This window comes from Anser anser (genome assembly GCF_964211835.1).
Source record: "Anser anser genome assembly, chromosome: 16".
Classification (NCBI taxonomy): Eukaryota; Metazoa; Chordata; class Aves; order Anseriformes; family Anatidae; genus Anser; species Anser anser.
Genome location: NC_139737.1, coordinates 14,964,361 through 14,989,307, shown reverse-complemented (window position 1 = coordinate 14,989,307; position 24,947 = coordinate 14,964,361). Strand labels below are relative to the sequence as shown.

Here is a 24,947-nt window from a genome sequence, read left to right as displayed (position 1 = left end):
ATCACGTACTCCTGTGACTTGTAACCAAATAACTTGCTTGTCCACACATAAACATAATGTGTGTGGTAAGAAACAGCAGATATCTGAAAACATACTCTAAAAACTGTCAGTGTAGCTGCTGCTCAGCCATCTTAAAAAAAAAATAATCTAAAGTTTAGCACATTAGTTTCGTCAACTGTGCTCTTTCTTCTTCATGCCAAATCCTAACCACACCATGTTGCCTAAAACTACCTAGGCAGGATACTAGACAGGAGAACCAATTACTAATCCCCAACTTTTGGGCTTGATTTAAGAGTAAGCTCTATAGCTCTTTCAGTAGTTCTGGGCGTGACAGAAAAAATTGTAGCAGGTGAGTGGTCCCTGGCCTGTGCTACACAGACAGACAAGCCTCTTGGCTGAAAACATAGTTTCTTTGGCCAAGCAGGTAAATATTTATAGGAAACATAATTAGAATCCTTTATAGATGTTTTAGTTGTCTCATGATCGGTCATACTGCCTACCTGAAGATGAAACCGGTCCTCGTCCCTGTCTAAAACCATACTTTGCAAGATGGCTATTTCTTCCCTCAAAGTCCCATTGGCCATTTCACTCTTAGTAAGGGCAAGAGTCAGTGCTTGTGCTTTCTCTTTCCATTCGATTTCTCCACTTTCAGTCTGCTTCAAAATAGCAATCACACGCTTCAATTCTTCTCCTTTTACTTTTCTCTCATCTTCCAGTTGCTGGGCTAGCTCCTTCTGCCTTTTCAAGAAGTGGTCTCTCTCCTGGAGAACTTTCTTCTTCTCTGCTTCCTCTTCTTCCCATTTTTGGAGTTTCTGGATTTGTTTCTTTAGGGCCTCCCCTTCATCTTTCCATCGCAAAGCTGACGTTAATTGTTTCAGGAGTTCACTCTGCCTCCTAAGCTCTTGTTCTCTCCCTGTCAGAGTCTTCTCTAAATACCTGACTCTGTCTCTCTGGCACTTGATCTCTTCATCCTTCTTTATCAGCATCTGCTGAATGTGCTGGACATCTTCCTGAAGACCTCTCATTTCCTCATCTTCTAACCTTTTTTGCTCACCTTGAGCCTTAGTCTCCCATTCTTTCTCATGCAAGGCTTCTTCCAGGAGCTTCTCTTGCTCTCTGTGATGTCTAATCTCTTCTTTCTTCTCAGTTAGCATAAGCTGGAGATTCTGCAAGGTCTTCAGTTCTTCTTCTTGTTGTTGAAGTTTTTGCATAAGAGTTTTGTTGTCTTCATCTCTCTTCCTCAACACTTCCTCAAGTAGATTTACTTGATTCTGGCAAGACGTTAGTGCTACTTTCATGCTTTCTTCACGAAGCTGGAAGACATTAATCTGCTCTGACTGCTGAAGGATCTCCAAATTTTTCTTTTTCATTGTTTGGCTCATTTTGTTTAGATCCTGCTGTAGACTCTTGGCCTGTTTGCCTTCTAACTCCTTCTGCTCTCGAAGTTCCTGGACATGCTCTTGCAGAGACACTCTCTCTTGATCTCTAGCTGCTAGAGAAGATTCAGCATATTCTAGTTTTTGCAGTATAGCTGTACTCTGCATCATTGCCTCTTCATTTTGCTGTTGAAGCTTAGAGATAGTCTCCTCCAGTACCTCTATCTTTCTTTCCCTTTCTTTCAGAGTCACTTTTGTTTCTTGAAGACTTGCTTGATCAGCTTCATGCTTTTCCTCCTTTTCTTTGCACACCTCACATTGCTTTCTAAGTGATATAATTTCTTGCTCATGTTCCTTTAGAGCCACTTTAAGATGTTGCAGAAGTTCCTTCTGCTGCTCAAAGTCTTTTTCTTGTTTTTGGAAAGTCTCAATCAGTTCCTTCTGAGATTTAATCATGAAATCCTTCTCTCTCAATATTGCCTTAGTGTATTCTAAGTCTTTATATAAGACATTAATTTGTTCTTCTGTTTTTTCCTCATGTTTCCTTGTTTGTTGCTTTTGGATGTCTAGGAGTTTGTCCTTTTCTTTTAAAGTTTCTAATGTCTGCTCCAGTTGATCATGGACAGTCTTCAACTTCATTTCCATGACTTCTTCAGCTTCCTGAATTTGTTTTTGCTGTGACTCAAGCTCCTGATCTTTCTTAGATAAAGAAAGGGTCATCTTTTCTATTTTACCATGAAGCTCTTGCAAGTACTCCTCTTGACGTTCCTTGTACTGCTGGAAGAGTCTTAACTGATCCCTTTGAGTGTCAGACTCACTCTCTCTGTCTCTAAGAACTGCCCCAAGGTGTTCAAGACTTGTGTGCAAAGATTTCACCTGTTCTCTCTCCATCTCCAGTTCTTTGATGTGCTGAGTCAGAGACATAAGCTCTAAATTTTTCTCCTGCAAGTTTCCTTTCATATGATCAAGATCCACTAGCAGACTTCTCACTTGTGATGTACCATGTTGTTCTAGAATCATTATTTTCCCTTCCTGGAATTTGATCTCCTGGTCTCTGTCTTCCAGGTCTTTGCTCATCCTGCTCACAGCAGCCCTCTGCACTTCCTGTTGCTTCTCCAGCTCCTGGATCAGTTCTTGCTGGGATCTGATCTCCTGGTCTCTGTCTTCCAGGTCTTTGCTCATCCTGCTCACAGCAGTCCTCTGCGTTTCTCGCTGCTTCTCCAGCTCCCCGATCAGTTCTTGCTGGGATCTGATCTCCTGGTCTCTGTCTTCCAGGTCTTTGCTCATCCTGCTCACAGCAGTCCTCTGCGTTTCTCGCTGCTTCTCCAGCTCCCGTATCATTTCTTGCTGGGATCTGATCTCCTGGTCTCTGTCTTCCAGGTCTTTGCTCATCCTGCTCACAGCAGTCCTCTGCGTTTCTCGCTGCTTCTCCAGCTCCCCGATCAGTTCTTGCTGGGATCTGATCTCCTGGTCTCTGTCTTCCAGGTCTTTGCTCATCCTGCTTACAGCAGTCCTCTGCATTTCTCGCTGCTTCTCCAGCTCCTGGATCAGTTCTTGCTGGGATCTGATCTCCTGTTTTCTCTCCTCCAGGTCTTTGCTCATGTTGCTTACAGCAGTCCTCTGCATTTCGCATTGCTCCTCCAGCTCCTGGATCAGTTCTTGCTGGGATCTGATCTCCTGGTCTCTGTCTTCCAGGTCTTTGCTCATCCTGCTCACAGCAGTCCTCTGCGTTTCTCGCTGCTTCTCCAGCTCCTGGATCAGTTCTTGCTGGGATCTGATCTCCTGTTTTCTCTCCTCCAGGTCTTTGCTCATGTTGCTCACAGCAGTCCTCTGCGTTTCTCGCTGCTTCTCCAGCTCCTGGATCAGTTCTTGCTGGGATCTGATCTCCTGGTTTCTGTCTTCCAGGTCTTTGCTCATCTTGCTTGCAGCAATCATCTGTTTTTCTTGCTGCTGCTCTAGCTCCTTTATTTGTTCTTGCTGGGATTCTGTCTTCTCTTTTTTCTCTTTAATGTCCTTAATAATCTGATCTAGAGTCGTTTTATGCATTTCTTCCTGGTTTTCCAGTATTCTCATCTGTTCCTGGTATAACTTCATTTCTCCCTCTCTCTTTGATAGGATGGCATTCGTTTGAGTAAGATTCTCCTTCAAAGCTTTTACATCTGCTACCTCTTTCTGTAGCATCTGGATTTTCTCCCTCTGAGTTTGCACTTCTTCATTTTTTATTTTTAAGATAGACAATGTAGTTTGAAGTTCTTGTTCAAGGGAGTGATTCATTTCTGCTGCTGTATTTGCTCGTGTTTCAGAGGCTGTGACTGATTCCTGAAGAAGTTTTATCTCCCACATTAGTTTTTCTTCAACTGCTTGCAGTCTGTCCCGTTCATGCTGCAATACAGCAAGAAAAAGATTCAATAATTCCATTTATATATGTTTGGTTTTCATACTAGATTTGAACTCCCACTTTGGTGGCAGTCAAGGGCTGCAGTTTGTGCAGTAGAAAATTCTACCCGTTCAGTTAGTTTCCTTGTTTGATTTATATTTTCCATTTTCACTCAAAAAATGTTGAGAACTGTACTGTATTTAGCAAATTCTGTCTGTAACTGTGTTTTCTGTTTGTTTGTTTTTGAGTCATTGTAAATGGAGAAGTACGAAAATATTGGTCATATAAGAACAGCTGCACTGGTTCAAATGTCTAGGCTACCATGCTGTATTTAATGGTGACTGTAAGTGCATACCCAGGGAAAAAAGCCTAAGATTAGGATAGGTTTAGATGATACTTCCCCCACAAACTCCAGCACTGTTTCAGCTTGCGAGGAATTTAACAGATTCCTCCTGACCCTATATAGGCCCACTGTATTGACAACACCTTTTGGCAAGAAGTTCAACAGATCTCCTCTGCTCTAAGAAAAATTATTTCCTGTCATTTGCAGTGTGGTTCTCACTAGCTGCAACATATGGCTTCTGTTCTGTGGAAAAAAATGTGACTGCCCCCTCTTCCCTTGCTTCCCAGGGTATTGTAGAGCTTTCCTGTTTTACCCTTCAGGTTGAATCTTTTCCAGATTACTCAGCTAGTCCCATCTTCCTTGATGCCCTTCCAAGAACCTCTTCTAGCTCTAATATGTCCTTTTTGGGAGGAGGTGCCAGAACAGCACCCAGGATTTAAAGTCCAGATTAAGCATAAATTAGTGGCACGATGATGTTCTATTACGAAGAGAAGAGAGAACAACTCCAACATTTACCCCCCCCAGGGGAACCTCTACTGTGTAGCATTTTCACAGTACTGGAACCCCACTGTCTTTTCTTGAAGGAGTAACGATCGGATCACAGCTTGTCATTTTGTGTTTGAAATCAAGATTGGTTTCAAACAATGAAACCTTTCAATCCTTTTTCAACCCTCGCAGCCACATATATATTTATCTGAATCAGCTGTTTTGTTTCTCAAATTTCTCTATTTTTCCCCACAGTCAGCACTCAGCTGTGCAATGATGAATAGTTTTATTATTAACAGACTTTCTCTTCTCATCCCTTTTTACAGCTCTAGATATTTATGAACCTAAATATGTATTTGGACACTATCAAATAATTGTCCAAACTATGTAAATAAGTTTGAACAATGTAAGTAAGTTTGAAAGTTACTTTGACTAAAGTTCCAAGTGCAAAACCATTCAGAACTGTGGAAAATAAACACCCTGAATTATAAGTAAGTTTTATGTGACTCCAGCATCTTTTCTTCCTTATTCAGAAGAATGCTATTGGAAAAAATAAAAAATAATCACTGGTGAAAATACTATTTTTTTGCCTTCATAGTGGTCTGTGTTCTCTCTATGGATTTTGTGATGTTAGTTCTCTCCCCCTTCTGGACTGTATTCTCTCATTCAAAGTATTGACTCTGCTAATTCAGCTACAGGGACTGGCAGGAAAGAAAAAGTCTGGGAAACGGGATAATGAATGGAGGGAAAGTAAAACATGAGAGACTTATTCAGCGCTTGCGTAATTTGTATCTTCTCAGATTTGGACTAAACCTGTACAGCATCAACCAAAACCAACTCTCTACTGAAAAAGTTGTTCCTTAGAATTATTAATAGAAGACCAAAAAATTATGCAAGAAATTACCCTTTATGGCATCTGCTAGCCTTACCAGAACATCCTTTCTTTGCTTCTCAGTGCTCTCAAGTTTCATTTCCAAAGATGCCACCTCTTGATGCAGAGTCGTAGCTTCCTTCTTTAGAGCAGCAGCCTCTGCCTGCAAGGCAGCTTGTAGAGAGTTCTTCTTGTCTTCTGCCATCTGCCTCTCTGCAGCAGTAAACGTCAAGGAGAAGGTGAAAAGCAAAGCAAAACCAAACTGATTTGTATCCTAGGGAGAAAACAACGTTTTCCTATCTGTCTGTGTTTTACAGTAGATGAGAGATTTAGCGTCCTAAAGAAAAAAGGTTGGGGGTGGGCGGGGGAGAACAAGAAGCAGCAAAAGTAAGGACTGACTATGACACAGTTAATTGACCAGGAAGGCATAAGAGGCTTTAGAAAATAGAACAGACACCAACATTGTGCTTTAAGATACACTTTAAGGTATTTGTCCAAAAGGATACTAGGGAAATACACTGTGCATTGACAGAGAAAAAAGAAAAGAAATATTCCATGATACTAGGATAACAGTAGAGTAAGAACAATTGAGCATCATACCAGAAGTGACACCCGAAGCACACAGGATTAGACAGGAACTAAAACAAGCTAAAAGACAGAACTATAGGAATAGTTCCTGTCTAGCAGTTTAGTCTAAACAGGAAAAGAACTGACCAGTGGGACCAGCAGAATCCACCCAATGGCAAAATTTAAAGTACGTAAGCTGTTAGCATGTATGATAAGAAAACCAAACACTACAAATCTTCCAGAAATAGGGATGATTTAAGGCTGGAAAACTCTGCTGTAAGGAGTCTGAAAAATGATCAGCTGTTCCATCTCACAGAAGTTACACAAAGAAATACTGAATAGTTAAAGGTATTGCATGAGCAGGTGGCAGTATGCGAGGAAGACAACGAGCACGGGCAATGCCCACACTACCTGTTCCTGTAGTCTGAGACAAGGAAAACAAGACAAGGAGATGGAAAAGCAATTCTGATTTGGAGAGTGGGAAAATAACAGCAGAGAGAGGAGCAGAGATGCCTGTCCAGCTCTTATACAGAGAGAACAGTAGCCCTGGAGGGCTCTGTGAAGGCCTGGAGATTAGAAGAAGAGGTAATCAGTAGTATATGAAAAACAGTTTGTAGATAAATCCAAAGTGAACATGTTACCAAAGACATAAGTAAGAAGTAGCTAGGGGAGCAAGAAACTGTGTTTGCTCAGATACTAGGATGCAAAAGCATTAGATAACAGAAAACTAGGAAAAACAGCAGAAGAAAGGATGCATTGGCAATTACAATAACACAGTAGCTTAACACTGAACTGATGCTCTGTGAAATGGCAATGTAAGAGGAAAAGGAAGTCTGCAAAGATAAGGTTTTTAGCAGGTTGGGAATTTTAAACAGTGTATGGAGAAGGATGCTGTAAGGTATCAAGTCACACCTACTTTGTAGTGATATATTACCTGAAAGGGATCACCCCTGAACAAACATCACCAGTCACAGCACTATATGCAGTGCCAGCCACTGGATCTTTTGTTATGAAAAGCATTCACTGGTAGTTCTACGGGCAAATCTCATGCTTGATTGCTTTTTCCCTCCTCCCATCTCCTGGCACTGCACTTTTCCTGTGTGACACCAGAAATCCCTGCTCATGAGACAGGATTGGCTCAGTGGGTTGGAAAGGCAACGCTGTACCTTCCTGGCATAGAGTCAACTGCTTCTGTAGTTCTTGATTGCAGGCACTGAAGTGGTCCCTCTCAGCTTGCCTCTTGCTCAGCTCCAGCTCAAGGTCCTGTATTTTCTTCCTGGCATCATTCTGGAGGAGGCAAGAAGAGCAATATGAGTTCACAGAGCCACTGCTGGCAGAAGACAAGGAGGTACAAAAGCTAAAGGCAGAAGTAACCAAGGTAGGAGGGGGCAGTTGGACATTAATGGTAAATGTAATCATGATCATCCGTTTCCCCCATGGCAGCAAGCAAACCTGGCCTACAATTTACACCAGTTCTGGCACTGGCACTCTGCTTCTCAGCTCAGTTCAGCAGAAGGACAGGATTTCTGCATGCACTACAGAGACACATTACCAGATCTTGCCGAGTCTGCCTCAGGTCCTGATGCAGGTCTTCTATGGCTGCTGCCACTCTGTCCACTGTGAGCTCTACAGGGACTTCCCTGGCCTGAGAAACAGTTACGCCCCAGACACGATCCTGTTCTGGAGAAAAAAGCCACTGTGTTTCAAGCTTTAATTTGGGGGTCCCACAAACAAGGCCTCTTTTTACATAGGAGAAGGTGGCAGCACCTTTGTTGTTGCCTTAGAGTTCACGTTACAGCAAGACATGTCATAGGCTAACATTATTTTGCTGCCCACTAATGTAACTGCTGCTCCATGGAAGAACGCACATACACTTCCATGACTATGGGCCTCTATTTCATTCTGGTGCTGGTTATTTCTCCACATACAAACAGGAACTTGTCTCTGCGCAGAGACCTCAGGCCTTCAAGACTTCCCAAGGCTTGAGCCAGTCTGAAGTGAAAGGATGAACCTATTAGGACTGCAAAGAAACACCCGTCCCTTATCTGCTCTCCTATGTGCACTCCACAGTCTCCTCAACCTTCCCACACTTGCCTGAACTCCAAGTGACCAGGTCTCTGCTTGTATCAGTGCTGTCACACAGCATGTGGTGGAGAACCAACTGCAGTTTGTCCAACTGTGATTGGGCTTCACAATGGGCGCTGTTAGCCTGCTGGCACTCTGTAGCCAATGCCTTTGCTCTGTTCTCTGTGCTGCAAAGCCTCAGATGAAGTTCAGCCATCTCAGCCTCCAGCATGTGCAAAGAGTCTCTCAAGCACAGTTCGCCGGCTCGGGACTCCTCCAGATCCTGTAATAGCTGCTTCTCCCGAGCTGCCAGGCCAGCCTCCTTCTCCAGCACCACTTCCTGCAGTGACTGTACCTACGACACACAGATGCACAGAGCCTCAGGGACAGTGCTGCTACTGAGGCAGCAGAGCAGGAAGTAGGGGGAAAAAAATAAGGAATTACTTTAAGCAACAACCTCATTGGAAACAAAAGGCAAAAAAAAAAACAAGGATTCAGACTAAGTAAAACAGACAATAAGCTAGAAACTTATTCTGGTGTCTGGAGGTTAAGGGGCCAAAAGGAAGCTTCCCCATCCAGAAAGCAATAGCCCAACCATCATGCTTTCCAACCTCAGAACAGAAGCAGCACGTGTTTGAGTAGGTGGCTGGCAGGGTGAGGTGGCAGATCAAGCACCCCTGCATGGAGGTCAGGCTGCCAGAGATGCCTGGGAGTAGAAGCAAATAGAAGTCTGTCAGCATCCCTTATTGTGCATCCCCAAAATACCAGATGAACTGCCTGAGATGGAAGTGCCTTCCACAGACTGCAATAACTACTTCTGTCTCACCAGATTGCTGGTTTCTATCTCTATATAGAGATAGAAACACCACCTAGGGACATTCCAGCATAGATACTGAGAAATTCCAAAGGAGTCTTCTGCTCTTCCTCACAGATTTAATGGCTTGAACAATGAGAGAACAGGGGACAACACAGGGAGAACATAGCAGATCCAGCCTTCACTTCAATGTGCAAAGTCTCTGCACAGAACACAGGAGCATGTGTTGTTGGAAGGGGAAAAAAGGTGGTGCCTACAAGCTGAAAGTGGTATTCAATTTCCCTGGAGAAGAAAATGCTGTTGGATAGGACACCTGGTTGTTGAGCTCTTCTATTTCTCTTCTGTGGTCTGAATGGAGCTGCTGGGCCTGTTGAATATCAGAAAGTAGTTTAGACACCTCGTTCTGCTGGGCAAGGTTGTTTTCTTCCAGGGTCTTGAGGCTCAATTCCTTCTGTTCCAGAGACAGAGACAGCCTGAAAGAAAGAGAGAGTATGTGACTCATTACTACATTGTATAACATTTAAAAACCTCTAAGGACTTCCACCACCAAGGGGAAAATTACTGTCTCTGCTGAGGTTTATCTAAATGACTGGGCTGCTTGTTCAGTTCCAAGCCAGGCTGGCAATCACACCCAAGCATGTGTCCACTATGCTCATTTCCACAGAGGAAATCTGAATTATTGGCTAAGTTTCACATAGTTTTTTGAAATGTGAATAAGAATATAGACAACGTAATATGGGTGCACAAATATTGAAACTCTTAAACCAGAGATGTTAAAAGCCATAGTGATACCCACAGATACAATCCCATGTTCTACCATTCTGCAGTACAGGTGGTACAAAGGGGCAGTTTTACCCACCACTGGTTCTTCTCAACTTCAAGAATGCCACAGAAGAACATAAAAGGCTAAGAGCTCCAGGGAAGAGGAAAACATGCAAATTGTGAATGGGTTTATGGATAATGCATCTTTATAAAAGTCTAGTATCCACAATATACCTTTTAATCTTTCTTATCTTCTTGTTCGTCTGTATGCACACCTCTATGCTGGGTGGCTCCATGCAGTGGAGCTCATGTTAATGCTCATAGATGTACAACAAAGGGCTGGAGACCAAGAAACGGGAAATTAGAGAACTGTCTTACCACAGATTGCCTTCTATCTCACCTCTGTGAAAGCTACAGCCTAAGAAACATATCCCTCATGCTAGCCATAATGTGCACCCACACAGAGTATTTCTGAGATGTACAGACTGGGAGAAGAACTCATTGAGAGCAGCCCTGCACAAAAGGACTTGGGGGTTCTGGTGGACAAAAAGCTTGACATGAGCCAGCAGTATGCACTTGTAGCCCAGAAGGCCAACTGCATCCTGGGCTGCATCAACAGAGGAGTGGGCAGCAGGTTGAGGGAGGTGATTGTGCCCTTCTAATCCGCCCTTGTGAGGCCCCACTTTGGAGTACTGCATCCAGCCCAAGAGACCCCAGCACAAGAAGGATGTTGATCTGTTAGAATGGGTCCAGAGGAGGCCATGAAAACAATCAAGGGGCAGGAGCCCCTCTCCTATGAAAAAAGGCTGACAGAGCTGGGGCTGTTCACCCTAAAGAAGAGAAGGCTCCAGGGTGACCTCATTGTGGCTTTTCAGTACTTAAAGGGGACATAATAAAGATGAAGAGCAACTCTTTGTTCAATCAAGTAATGACAGGACAAGGGGGAATGGTTTTAAACTAAAAGAGGGAAGATCTTGATTAGATGTTAGGAGGAAATTCTTCACTCAGAGGGTGGTGAGGTACTGGAACAGATTGCCCAGAGAGGTTATGGATGCCCCATCCCTGCAGGTGTTCAAGAACATGTTAGATGAGGCCCTGGGCAACCTGATATAGTGGGTGACAAGCCATTCTATGATTCTATGTAATAAGAAGTTACATCGAACAGGATCCAAATGCAGTTAGCAATTCACTGGGCAGCATTCAAATATAAATTACTGAAACAAACATCTTTCAGTGGTAAAAAGGTAAATAGCAAAAGGAACAAATCCTACTAAACCATAAGAAAGGCAAGTTTGATATCTAGTATCTTTCATATTGCCTCTTCTGGGGATAAATAGGGATTGGGGATAAGATGCAGGAAGGGTGATCCTTCTAGACAATCCTGAAACCACTTCTGGTAGGATCTTCAGGTATATCCTTACAACAGTAACGTCCCAGAAAAACCTAGAATAGGAAGAGACTGGCCATAGGTGTCTTCATTTCCCCAGTCTTTCTAGCTGAGCCATTAGTTACTAAAAGCTGATTTCACATACAGGTAACGATGCAACAAGCAAGACATGAAAGAATCAAAGGCTTGAAAGACTGGAACACCAAGGGTAATATTTCTTAATACAAGACTCAAGTGGGGAGGGTCCTCAGGTCCTTCCACCAAGAAGACACTCAGATCATTGCTCCAGCAAACAACTTGGTGGAAGCTAAGACTAGTACTGTGGTGCAAATAGTGATACCATATAGCTTGCAAAGCCAAAATAAAGTATTGAAATGAAGACATTAGAGAAGAAGAAAAAAAAATTGACTTACGAGACTCAAACAGAGGTTTTGTTAATAAAGAGAAAATTTGTTTCCCAAGCTTGTACATGCTGGTAGGAACAGCAACTGAAAGCAAGGTGATATCTGGGGAGTGTCGTAAGACTTGCCAGCACCCATATTAAGTTCAGCTAGGGAAATGAAGGCAGATACCAGAAGTGCTAATGGAGGTTTGGAGGAAATACTCAGATCCGTATATAAGATGTAGGATCCCTCATAGCAGAAAAAAAAGAGTACTCTGCCTTTTACTTATCTTCTTCAGTGAAGAGTTCTGTTGAAGATTGGCAGGACTTCACCAGATGAAGTAGCCTCCTTTCTCTTCTTTGTTGCACTCCTTGGACAATAACATCAGTAACTGTTAAGGCTAGAAGGGACCCTGCTTGAGCATCTCCAGATGCCTGTTAGGATATTTTGAGGAATGGGGTAACACATGGCAATGAAAAACATGCTCATTTCTTGGGAGCCTCCAAGTTCCATGATGGCTTCTTCCAACCAGAAGTATAAGGGTGGAAGACAAGTGCAGATCTTAAATGTTTAAAGTGTAGTGAACCCAAGGTGGAGCTGGTGGATCTATTTACCCATTATACTGCAGCTTGTCCTGCCTCCTTTGTTGTGTTTTAGGCTTAAACCCCAGAAAGTTTTATTATGTCAGCATATAAATACTGTAAATTAAAGAACACCTCCTTTTAAGGAAAAGACTAGTTCAAAAGCCACTGGCTTCAGAAAAAAAGTGTAACTGAAAGAAAAAAGAGCCATTTTCATATGCAAAAGTCTAAAAGAGGGAATTCATTAGATGGAACAGAGAGTCTTGCAGGCTCTCAATTACCTGGCTCTTTCACTCTCTAGGACCTTCAGTGAAGCCTCAAATTCTGCATTGTGACGCTCCACTTCTTCCCATCGACTCCTTTCCCCCTCCAAGGACTGCAGACACACTTGCAGCTCTTTGTTCTGATGTTCTACCTCTTCCCACTGGCTCCTCTCTTCATCCAAAATCCTCTGGAGGTGCACAACCTCCAGTACCTTCTGCCTTGACAATTCCTGTGCCTCATTCAGCTCCTGCTGAGCTTTGTGGCCAATTGCTTGCTGGGACTCTTGGGAAGCTGCTAGCTGAGATGTCAGCTCTTCCACCTGAAGTAACACATAACAGCACTCAAAGACTACAGCTTGTCACTGTCAGCCATATCACGTACTATGAAGAAAGGGGAAGAACAGATTTAAATTTCATCTTATCACGAAGTACCAAATTCACAATGGACACAACTGACTTGTATAAAAATCTAGAGGGGCATCATGTTTGTCTGATAAAAACCTTAAAAACCAAGGCTAGCAATAACAGACCAGAAAATAAACATTCTGATAATTACTGGCAAACGGGCAAAAGGAGTAGCCCATCTGTCCAGGGCAGCAGCTGAGATTCAGGTGACTGGTAAGTCTCCTTTAGACCAGCTGAGATGGAGACCACGGTATGATGGCAGTCAGAGGAATTACTCCAACAGCCTGTTCCGCAACAGAAAAGCAAGAAGTGGAGACACGACCTGTGTGATGACTAAAATAACTTTTGCTGTTTAAGTCACCTGTTTTTGTAGATCATCCCTCTGTTGAAGAAGAACATTCAGTTCCTCTTTGATGGTTTTGATTTCTTCCTTATGCATATTCTCCACTGCCTTGATCTTACAACGAGTTTCTCGCAGCTCTGCTTGCAGCTTTTCTGTTATGTTCTGTAAATACAAATGGAAAGCAAGTTACTGGGACCTGCCATCAGCTCCATGTTTTTCCTCTTTCTGTCTCATTCACATTCATTCTGCCACTTTCTCCTTTTCTACCCACCACTCCTTCCATTGCAACCCTTCCTTCCTTTTGCTGGCTTCAGGAGCTTACCATGCTCTGTGCTTTCAGTGTCTACAGTAGTTCTTGCCTCTTCAGTCCCAGGACTTGTGTTTCATTTTCTTCTTACTGTCCTTCACTGCTTACCTGGCTCTATTACCAACTGCTTGTATATTCTACCTGCCCTACTAGTGAGACTTACCTGCCCATACACTTGCTGCTCTTTCACCTCTTGCCTGAGTTGCTCAAGCTGTTGGCAGGCTTCTGTTAGCTCTCCCTGAGTTTGGAGTAGTGTCTCTAATAAAGCTTTCTTCTCACTCTCTTTTTCTAGCAGGACCTGTACAGAAAGAGAAAGGAAAAGATAGGTTTAATCTTCACAGAAAAAAAACGCACATGGACTTCAAAGACTTGGAAGGCTGATAGGTTCACACATTCTCCAAGCAACATGCTGCTGGTTTCCTAGGTCACTAGATGGCACAGATTCCTAAGTGAGTTTGGCAGTATAAACATCTGCGGTCCATCTGTGACTGAGTCTTCAGTAAACTCTTAACCATCTAATGGGAATGTGTGTGACCTTTTCCTAGTGCTGGTGAGGGATGAGGGTTTCTTCATCTTCTGTTGTGTCCTGTTCGTCTTTTAATACAGACTCTTGCATCCACTTTGCAGTAGAGAACACGCAAGTCTGCCAGAAGGCTGAAGCTAGCAGCTCCTTCAGAAAACTCATGTATTCTAAGTGGGGCCTGGTGAAAATTACTTCAGTTTTAAGGATACGCTGCCACCTCTTACAGCTGATTCTGTCATTCCAGTACCTGCAGACACAGCTATGGGTACAGCCATGCCTTGTCAATCTGCATAAGAAGGAATTTGGGTAAAACACAAGGAAGACTCTCAGCACACAATAGGGTTGCTTTGGCACATGAGTCTGGTCACAAAACAGTTACCTAGAAAGTGACTTCCAACACAGCCTGGAGGCCACCTCTGTTACACTACTCAGAAACATTTCATTCCCACTGCCAAAGAGTCCTGCATGCCTTTCACTTCACCAAATTCAAAGTAGAAAACACCTCAAATACTTCAGGAAAAAAGGGACACTTGAGGCATGCTCTCACAGTCCAATATCCAGCTAAATCCCATAACTCCATCTTTTCTGTACACTTTGCTTCCTTCAGCTCACCACTGTGAGATATGATTATAGTGATTATGCTATCTTCAGGTCTGCAATGGACTTCCTGTCTTTCTTAAACTTACACTCTGGTAGTCTCTTGCATTATAGGCACTGTGCTTCATGGCACAAAAGTCTTATGGTTGCTAAGGCAACTCCTGTTTACAGAAGGGCATCCAACAGACAGCTTTACACAGATGTGCAATGTCAAGAGGAAAATTACCAATAAGGAGACCAGAAGAGTAAAAACACAAATTCTGCTTTCACACTCTTTACCTCTTGCTTAGCATTTTCAACTCTAGTTCGTTCCTCTTCTTGTTGAGCTTGCATGGTAGCAACTTTCTGCTTCATATCAAACAGCTTCTTCTCATGCTCACCTTCTGTCTCTGCTTTCTCCTTTTCCCAGTGCTCCAGCATCTCCTGCAGCTCTAAATGGTGCCCTTCCCGCTCATTTGCCTAATGAGTGAAGGAAAAGATTTCAAGATGAAGTCTCAGGTAACCTCATGAGAAACATGTGAATCTTCATCCCTCCCACAAGCCTCTACCTGAATAGCAAACAGCAGTTGCCTTGTGGCCTATCAAGGAACTTAAAAGGCAGGTCAGCAGGTGGAATAGAAGGAGATAACACCTTCCCCTCTCTGATGGCTGCCTGTTTCCTAACACCTTTGTTCTTAGCATTTCTCTCTGTTCTCACCTCCATTTTCAGAACTCCATTTTATTCAATAAAAAGATGCAGACTGACTGCAGGGTGAGAAAAAGGCCAGTATCCTGACGCTCTACTGACAAGACAGACCATGGACTGAAGTACCAGGAACAAGGAGCTTGTCCCATATGCTTTAAACCCAAGGGTAAAACCTCTGTCAACCATGAAAGGACAGAAAGAAAGGAACACAGTTTCTGTGATTGCATTTGGCAGGAATGTTAGCAGTCTACTTCATGATAGACAGGAGTCTGGTCAAGATCCTACCCCTTTGCTGCGAGGCTTTGGGTTGAGTTCACCCAACCTCCTGCTGAATTTGTCTTAGGGTCACACTGAATCGGTGACTGCATTTACTGTCCTGACATAGTCATGTGGGCCTTCACATACGAGACTTCAAGTATGAGCCACTGGCTCTGCTGTCTGACCTGTGTGAGCAGTGTGAGCACCTGTGTGAGCACCTGAGCAGTGTGTGGCCTATGACAGATGATTACTGCCATTTCTCAGGCTCAGGCTATAATTATGCTAAAGCCATCCCACAAAGATTGCTTGAAACCATATTGTTTCCTACCAGGTCTTGTAGGAGTTTGTTTATTTCCACTTCGTGATCAGTTTGATGAAGTTTGAGAGCATTGTTATACTGCTGTTCTGTCTGCAGGAGCTGTTGTGCCATGTTTTCCCGTTCCTGCTTCATTAAAGATCTCTCTGCTTCCAGCTCACTTTGAAGACACTTCACTTCCCCTGCAAACATGACAAATGGCAAGAAATTCAGTACCTACAGAAACAATGGTTCTGATTTTGCTAGCCTTAAGCTATTTTAATTTCAGTGCAAAAGGGCTATGGCTGTGTCTCCTTCATTCCTCAGCACTGCACTGCAGCCAGGTGAGAGTATCAACAGAGACAAAATACATGTGGCTCTCACCTTGCACCACTTCCTTAGCCTGGATGACTGTATGCAGCTGGATTTCAAGCTGACTCCTGCTGATCTCCAGCTGAGATATACGCTGCTGAGCCTCAAACAGGCTGGATTCCAGGGTCTCCTTCACTGACCTACATGTTGTAAATATAGAAAGAATGAGCTTCTTACTCCTAACATGCTCAGGGAGTTATTCCAGTAAGAAGTGGTTCATAATCCCCACACCTGAGTATGGAAAATGGGTTGTGTGGAAATTTATGAACATAAAACATATTTCTGCCATTTCAAATAGCAAGGCAGGCCTCTCCAAGGGAATGCCCAGGTTTTACTTATGACCTAGCATAACACAGGAAGTACAGTCTAATTTGATCTCAATAGCCAAACCTTAAATTGCTGTCATCTGATCTATGACACACAGGTAGCTGTGCCCCCAGAGTCTGTACCAGCAAGCCAAAATCCATCCGTCAGGGCTCACAGCCCTGATCTCATCAGCACTTCTGAATGACACACAGGATTTTGGAACCTGGAGCTGAAGTTACTTCCCTGCTCTAATACTGAGTCCTGTGTGCCAGTGTCTTACAATATACAGCATTGCTTCATTAGTACAGGGACACATTAGGATAACATCATTAAAGGTACAGCAATAAAACCCACAATAACAACATTTCACTGCTTTATTGTACAATGGAGGACATATCTTCAAGCAAGAGGAACAAACACATGTATCTGAGTATGCCAATCTCTGGCAGTCCAAAGTAAATGTGCTACACTTTAAGGATAAATAGAAATCAGCCTTTGAAACAGAACAGAAAAGGTAGAGTCCAAAACTGTGACAGCAAAAGGCTTGAGACCATCATCTGGCAAAAACAGTTGATGATTCTTCTTGGTAATGCTTTTATCTATTAACAAAGGCTGTTTACAACTAATTTCTCTCTTCTTTTTGCTGATGCTGTCAGTGAAAAATAAAAAGAGCTGAATGCTTAATAAAGACTCTGTAAGTACCTACTGCCAATCTCTGTTTTCACAACAACATATGGAACAGATATAATCAAGCAATAAGTATCCTCCACTTCACCTACGCTGATAGAACCTGGAAAATCACATCAGTGTTACAGCCATTAGAAGAAAGCGAAGAGCTGTTTATAGACAGTTCAAGTTCAAAATTTATCATATTCCACCTTGCAGCTCTGGCTACACTCTCCTCTGGAAGTTTAGCCAGCAATAAAAGTTATGAACAAGCAGTACAGCCAAACTGACAAAATATTATTCAGCTGGATCAAATAAGAGAAGCTGGAGCTCAGAAGAAGCAGCAGCTCTCAAGAAACAGACTGAGCTGAAACAGTATTTATCAGCCTTGCCAACAACATACTCTGGAGTGGTCAAGTGTAAGTCATGATGCATGACAGACAATCTCCAAAATAACATTTATACAGCTTTGCAAGTTCAGGAGTCTTCTAAAAGCTACCTAGAACAGAGGACAAACTTTGTTTCTGAAAAGCAGAACTTGTCACGTTTTATCTCAGTTGCCTGATACAGCACAAGGACAGTATCTTGTTCCTTCTCTGCATAACATCTCTGTGATATCCATCTCTAGAGGCCAAGTGCTAAGGTGTACAGGACCCACACATCAGTGATAAGCAATTCCCAAAGACTGGCAAGGATTCAAAAGAAGCTTCCCCGCTGCAGGCAGAACCAAACTCAGGTCCTGTACCACAGTTAACATGAGTTAGCTTAGAAACAGGAAGTCCTCAAGATCTTCAGGAGAAGCCTCTAGCTTCACCCTATATGACAGTGTCCTACTCAGAATGCCTGTATATAGTACCCTTGAATCCTAAAGATCTCTGTTCAAATGTACAGAACAAGAAAACAAAAACAAAGAGAAGCCTCAGGCTCCATTAAACATCTAGATGCAAGCAGAGAGCACGGCACTGTTATTTCTCAATGCAGAGCCAAGGTACCTGATACTGAGGATTCAGATTGGCTTGCTTTAGACTTCACAGCCACGTGCAAGGTAGCACAAACACGAGCCCAAGGCTTTGTTAGATTTAGCTCTCAGAAAAATAACATTCAAACCATGATATACGGGTTGGTTTTTTTTCCCCTCAAGATTCTTCAATTTTCTGTCTATGGAAGGTCAAGCTGTCTGAAAGGCATACAGTTTGCAATAAATCCTTGTGTAATGATTACCACCTTTATAATTACAGACATTAAATAATGTCCTGTCTAGGGCCTCCTCCCTGCCTTTACCTGGCCTCTGCCAGCTGCTCTGAAAGGCCTTGTCTGTCCCGTTCCACAGCTGCCAGTCGCACTTCAAGGGCAGCCTTCTCATGCACCAGGAATTCCTTCTCTTTGGACACCTTGGCCAGTGCATCCTCTTGGCGAGAGGACTCCTGGCGCAACTGCTCCAAACCACTGCTAGCTGACTCTTGCTGGAGGTAAACCTGAAAGCAGGATAAAATACAGTTCTAGTCATTTCGCTGAAGATCTGCTCAGAGCCAACCAGTGTCACTTCTGAATCAGTTAGAGCTCCTGTACTGTGGGATGAAAACCTAAGAGCATCTGCTGTATACAGCATCTGCTGTATACTTTCGGCTGCCGAAAGGCACTGGGACTTGGAAGTGATGTGTAGGGCCATACTGGGTTGGCTGGGACCAGACAGCTACTTGAGGACAAATGTACATACCCCAGACTATGTGTTTTCATGCAAAAATTCTGCATTTTCCAGAACTGCTACCTTGCAAACTAAAAATTCTCTCAGAATCTGTATCAGTGCTGGAAATTTTCAGGTACGTTTGAGCAAAAGCAACTTTCCTCACTGAAAAGAGTTAAAATAAATATGGTTTATCCTTCAAAAAAAAAAAAAGAATAAATGTAAAGCTGTTGGATGCAGTGAGGTGATGTTTGATAGGGAAACAGCCCTTCTGGTGAGCATTGTCATTTAGTGATTTATGAAAGTCTGGCTGACATGGCCAAAAAATGGTAGACTCTATACAGTAATTCATGTCAGTAATAATGTTTAATCATCTTACACAAATAAGTTGTCTAATATACCTTGCTGATAATCAATCGTGAAGATTAACCATGATTTTTAAGCTTTTATCTTCAACATAACACCTCTGCTTTGTACTTGACAAACAACTTACCCTATAGCCAAAGACTAAAACAGAACAGACCATGAGAAACAAGCTATTTTCCTCTCAGTTATCTCCAAATACCCAAGATTGTACATTACAAAACTGTCATTTAAATGATGAAAAACTCTCCTCCAGTGACATGATTCTCACAAGCTTTTTCTCTAACATATTGAAATCAGTTAGTCCAGAGAAAAGAATCTTGTCTGTTCACCTATTTCTTAAATTCTTCCTGAAAGCCTAAAGAGGCTCTAACAATTCAAACCTACAATTTATGTCTTGTCTTAAAATGTAGTTTGAACAATAACAGCAAGATGTCATTCCCCTTCGTAGCAGTACACGGCAGTAGATACTGACTTGCAGCTCTGTGCTGCTTCCTAGGATTGAACATGAGAATGGAGTTCTGAAAGTTGTGGTCTTCACAACAAAAAGCATAAATGGAAACATACAGCCTGTTTTTTACCTCAGAAAAAGATGAAAAGCTACAATGTTTGCTTCTTTTGCCACAGATAACAGTAGTAGCCTCATTCAGGTGCACAGGCAACAAAAGTAATTTCTATGAAGTTTATCAAAAGCAAAAAAACAGGCCAAAACAGTTTACAATATGTTGTAGAAGCAAAGGACAGATCAATCCCTCAGAACTACAATCTCTGCAAGCCACCAAACCATTTCTAAAAGGAAGTAAACAGAGCTTTCTGACCTCCAGTACTACCAAGCATCTTGTTGACAAAAGCACTGAAATATCAAACAGACACAGCTTCCCTGAGCCAAGCAGCCAAATGCCTACCCAGGAGAACCAGGTTTTTTGTCTTACCTGGTTGAGTTTTTCCTGGGTTTCTTCCTTCTCCTCTGTCAGTATTCTCAGTTGCACCTGCAGCCCCTCCTGTTGCTCCTCTGCTTTCTTCAGCAGCTGCTCCAGGTGGGTTTTCTCTGCGCAAAGCTCTTCATTTGTTCTTTCATAAGAGCTCATCTTCTCCTGTACAGAGATCTTTGCTCTCTCCATCTCATCCACTTTACCTGACAGAACTTCGGTCTCTTGTTCCAGCTACAGTCATGGAAGCAGAGAGGAAACAAAATACAGTAAGATATACTCTGCATAAAGTTTGGACGGAAAAATAACACTTGTCGATATTCAGACAGTCATCCTGTCTGAAGGCAAAGTCTGAAAAGAAACTGCAGCTGGAGACAATCACCTGGCGGAATCCTTGGAAACTCTGCTCACCTGCAACACAAGCTTGTTCAGTTGCACTTTATCCAATGCAAGAGCTTCATTAATACTGCTCATCTTTGCTGTGGCAATGTGTAGATCAGCTATTTCAGAACTCTGCTTATTCTGAGCTCCTGTCAACTCTGCTACTGACTGCTCTGCCTGAAGAGACAAATGAACAACGTGAAAACAAAGACAGGAATATCCCTGACTTTATGCAGCAACTCCAGATCCCCTTTGCATCTCTGACAAACCTGATGTACTCCCAGTTAAACCTTTCCAATAAGTACGTGGGGACTAAATCCACCACAGAATCTGTATGGATCACAGCATCGTCCAAGAAGGATAACACCATTTTTCCCTGACTTCTACTGCCCGAAACAGCCCCTGTGGTGGTCCTGCTATCAGAACCCCCTCTCCCACAAGTGCTACCTAGGAAAAAGTGGCCATACCTTTTCGAGTGCCATTGTAAGCTCATGTTTCTCTTGCTTCAGCAGATCCCTCTGAAGGTGTGATTCCTCCAGCATCTCTCTTGTGACTACCAACTCACTCTGTAATAATGAATGTTTTGCTTCAAGTGCAGCTAAGTCCTTCAGACTTGAGAACGGGAAAGGTAAACACGTTTTTAGTGACAAAAACATTATCATTTCCAAAACAAAGACTACATACTACACCCCAGATACAGCAGTTTGAAGGATTTCCACCAACTTTCTATTTACACTTGAAGAATGCTGGGATTTTCTGACTAGAGCTGCACCACTCTTTGTCATTGATGTAAGTGAAATGTTCATCAGTAAGAAAGTAAAAAAAGTTTTCAAAAATCCCAGTACATTTCCAAAACGTTTGGGAACTCTTATCCTAACAGCTTCCTGCCTGTTAGTTACCTCTCTTCTTTTCGATACAATGGATAGAAGACAGTAAAGTTCTTCTTTGGGGAAGATACTTTTTTTGAGTTTACGTAATATTTCCTCAAACTGTTCTCACCTTCAGCAATGAAAGAGCTTGCAATCTATTTGGGGAGGGGATGTATATACATTTTCAAACCAATGATCATAGGATTATAGAGTGATTCAGGCTGGAAGGGACCCCAGGAGGTTTCCAGCCCAATCTTCAGCTCAAAGCAGGATCAGCTATGGGATCAGTCCAGGTTGCTCAAGGCTCTATCCAGTTGGATTTTTCAAATTCCCAGGGGTGGAACCTTCACAACATCTCTGAGCAACCTGTTCTACTGTGTGACTGTCATGTTTTTTTATTTATTTGTTTGTTTTTTTCATTTAAATTCAGTCTGAATATCTGTTTCAGTTTATGCCTGTCATCAACTACTTTGGTCAGGTTTGGAAAGATTTTTTTAATGGGTCAGAAAGAAAGGACAAGGAGGCAGCTATGCTGTATGTCAGTAGGTACCCAGACCTGCTCATGTACTCCCTCAATTTTCTACACTACAGATGATAAGCACAAGAAATTCATTCCTTTGTCGTGGGCAGAGGGATCTCCTAAACTCTAGCAAATGCTCAACCCTGCCCAGAGAAAGCTTTAACACTCACAGGAGGTCCTGGTCATGACATACTCTCTCCATTGCTTGTTGCTGCTCCAGCTTTTCCCCTTGGGCTGAATCTTCCTTCAGCCGCAGTTCAGTGTTACTTCGACGCAGACGCGAGGTTTCTTGCTCACTTTCATCTAGCTGTTGCTGTAGTTCTCTCCTGATTTTCTCTAGGTTTGCACAATCACTGCAAAGACAAGTTAAAAGAATGAGGAGGCCTGCACAACCATTGATCCCATTTTCATGATTCTAGGATGGAGTTGTGAGGAGCAAGATAAGGAGGGACTTGCTCTTCCCCTCACAAGATAACCGCGGAGGGAAGGAGAACTTAAGGCAGGCTTTGGCTTGCATTCAGTGAGAAGCAGTGGCTAGGGAAGCACCCAAAGAACAGAATTTAGAGAAGTGGTATGTTGAGAAGGATGCATCTTGTATTCCGACATTGCTCTACATTTCCAAAGACAGCCTTAGAATAGCAGTAAAGCATGAAAAGCAGTGAGAGGAGGATGCTAAAGTGCTGAAGAGAGGCATATGAACAGTAGGGAAGGAGAGTTCTTTGACCATAACAACTTAGAACTCCCAGAGCTGGAAGCAGATTGTCTATAAAACACAGGAGAAGGATGAAACACTCACCTTTTGAGTGATTCTACCAGGGACTGAAGGTGCTGCTGTTGGCTGCTTGACATCTTACTTTCCTCTTCCAGTTGCTCAAGCCGTTGCTGCAGCTTTTTGCACTTTTCTTCCTGCTGTCTGTGCTGGTGCTGCAGGGAATTTATAGAGTCCTGTCTAGCAGAAAGCTCTTCTTTTAAGGCCTGTAAGGAATAGGGAGGAAAATAGCACAAACAAGCAATAATAAGTAGGGAAGATGGCTTCAGATACAGTAACTTGAGGACAAGCAAGCAGAGAGACGGCTCACCTGAAGGCAACAGCTGTGATGAGGGGGAGGAGATCAGGAGAGAAAAGCAGTGGAACACAGAGCTGGTGAGACTGGCAAGGCAACATAGTAGCAAGAGTAGGGTGGGTAGAAGGAAACTGGGTAAATAAACTAAAAGGTCTGAAGCCAGGTGAGGCATGAGCAGCTGAGACTGTGGCCGGTGATGATGACAACCAGAAATTCTCACCTGTGTTGCTCTTTTCCTCCTTGCCAGTGCTTCCTGAACCAATACAAAGGCATGGTCTGCATCCAGGGAGCTCAGACAAGAAAGGAAGTTGCTAGACTCTGGACGCTGGAAATTGTCTGTGCAGACAAGGCTGACTGTGCTGTCACTGTCATCTAACACCACCTGAAAGCCCACATCAAACCGTCACTCTTTGTTCAAACTATTTTGTCTATTTCTCCTTCTTCCCCCACTTCACCCTAGAGTTGTTAAAGACTCAATTCAATCATTTCTTCAATGAGAAAAGAAGTATCATCCCGGCCACCACAAGTACTCCAGGGATTTCTGAACACAGCTACTATAAACAAGAAGAGAAGAAACAAATGTGAAGTGGTTGGAGGCTGCTTGAATGCCTGGTTTCTTAAAGCTCTTGGGAATGATTTTGGTCTCCTTCAGTTTCTCAGAACCACATATACAAGCACCAGATCAACACTGGAAATAGCAATGAAAAGAACCATTAACATTGCCCAGGGATGAAGACAGCTGATGAATACTGGAAAACAGTAATGAAATAGCTAATGTTTACAATTACTCTGAGCAGCAGCAAAAAAGGAAAAAATGACTAAAATAAGTAGAAAGAACTGACTTTGTGAGAGGCTGTCTAAAAAATCTGATGATTAAACCTCCTGTACAGGGTGAAGTTTTGAACTAAGTTAAAGTTACCCCTAACCAGTTGGAACAGTTAAGATTCTGTGATGATAATGGTCAGTGAAGACAGAGTGAAGGAGCAAGGCTGGCAAGCACATTGATTGAGTCGGTGACCTTTTATAAAAGTCTGAAGAACAGCACAGTCATTGCTCTAGGAGGGTTTGGGAAGCCTCCAAGCAACACTGGAGTACAAATGTCAAGTAGCCAACTCAGAAAGCACAGTTCAAGAGAGACTTTAGCACGACAGCGAAGGCATAGGTACTGAAATTCCTAGGGACTCAGATGAAGAGTCACAGGAGAGCCAAGTCTGACATTTTATATCAGTTTCTATATCAAAAAAAGTGGCACAAAAATGAAACAGCCAGTAGCAGTGAACATACGCAGTATACAACATGTGAGTCTATTCACTGTGCTTTTCTCTTTCCTTCATTAAGTACTTTTAAATCAAATTTACAAGGATGTGGACCCAACTTTTTACTCACCTCAGTTATATCTTTGATTAACTTTTGAAGGGCAAGATTCTCTTCTTTGGCATTTTTAGTCAATGAAGCTTCATATTCTACCTCTAATCGACTTGCTTCCTGAGAATAGAATAAGGAAAGAGTGGACAAGAGAAGCTCCCCTCTGGAGCATTCCCATCTTCAGCAGTATTATCATGCTTCTAAGCCTCAGCCCTAGTGATTCCAGTATATTACTTTCCATAATCTATTCAATTTCTTCTTTGATAAAACTAAGAAGAGAAAGATCAGCAACTCTATAGACAGGTAAGTTGTCAATTCCAAGTAACTTTTATCACTGGAGACTTAAAGTCAGGGGCAAAATTACACTGGTAAAGCCTCCCTAAGGAAGACACCCAAGATGTCTGTAGCTCCCCTGCCACTGCCTGCACCTGGACTGACTGCACATGTGCCAAACATGTTCCTGATGTTTCTGCACAGTTAGCACCTTTACTACTCTTTCTCTTGAGGAAGCCACACCTCTTTGTGCTAAGGCTGGAAAACAAATGACTCAGACCAAGCAGACACTGGGCTATTTCCCAGACAAAGGTAAAACATACTAGAATCTCCACAGTGTCGTTAAGTGTTTTCATGGTCTTCTCCTTCTCCTCATTCTGCTTCTGAGACTGTATAAGCAAGGCTGAGAGCTCCATCACCCTGAGAAGAGAAGGTCCACGTGCCATTCCAAAAGCACACCATCAGCTG

At 42.8% G+C, this 24,947-nt stretch overlaps 1 protein-coding gene across 6 annotated transcripts in view; it reads right to left on the bottom strand.

Annotated features, from left to right (window-relative positions):
- The window catches only part of CEP250 (centrosomal protein 250), a 34,952-nt gene that overhangs the window by 3,334 nt on the left and 6,671 nt on the right, over positions 1 to 24,947 (bottom strand). For 4 of the 6 annotated variants that reach the window (XM_083801549.1, XM_083801550.1, XM_083801552.1 and 1 more), the window contains 21 exons: positions 24,803 to 24,899; positions 24,228 to 24,326; positions 23,062 to 23,223; positions 22,574 to 22,752; positions 21,948 to 22,130; positions 20,856 to 21,000; positions 20,419 to 20,565; positions 20,011 to 20,241; positions 18,313 to 18,506; positions 16,072 to 16,199; positions 15,721 to 15,890; positions 14,729 to 14,908; positions 13,493 to 13,627; positions 13,041 to 13,184; positions 12,293 to 12,594; positions 9,212 to 9,371; positions 8,115 to 8,439; positions 7,573 to 7,700; positions 7,187 to 7,307; positions 5,512 to 5,666; positions 501 to 3,758 (listed from right to left, as the gene is read on the bottom strand). In XM_083801549.1, the coding sequence (XP_083657675.1) occupies positions 501 to 3,758; positions 5,512 to 5,666; positions 7,187 to 7,307; positions 7,573 to 7,700; positions 8,115 to 8,439; positions 9,212 to 9,371; positions 12,293 to 12,594; positions 13,041 to 13,184; positions 13,493 to 13,627; positions 14,729 to 14,908; positions 15,721 to 15,890; positions 16,072 to 16,199; positions 18,313 to 18,506; positions 20,011 to 20,241; positions 20,419 to 20,565; positions 20,856 to 21,000; positions 21,948 to 22,130; positions 22,574 to 22,752; positions 23,062 to 23,223; positions 24,228 to 24,326; positions 24,803 to 24,899 (6,643 nt within the window). Of the gene's footprint in view, positions 1 to 500; positions 3,759 to 5,511; positions 5,667 to 7,186; positions 7,308 to 7,572; positions 7,701 to 8,114; positions 8,440 to 9,211; positions 9,372 to 12,292; positions 12,595 to 13,040; positions 13,185 to 13,492; positions 13,628 to 14,728; positions 14,909 to 15,720; positions 15,891 to 16,071; positions 16,200 to 18,312; positions 18,507 to 20,010; positions 20,242 to 20,418; positions 20,566 to 20,855; positions 21,001 to 21,947; positions 22,131 to 22,573; positions 22,753 to 22,856; positions 23,040 to 23,061; positions 23,224 to 24,227; positions 24,327 to 24,802; positions 24,900 to 24,947 lie in introns of those variants that run through there. The other 2 variants (XM_083801551.1, XM_083801554.1) reach the window with 2 other exon arrangements.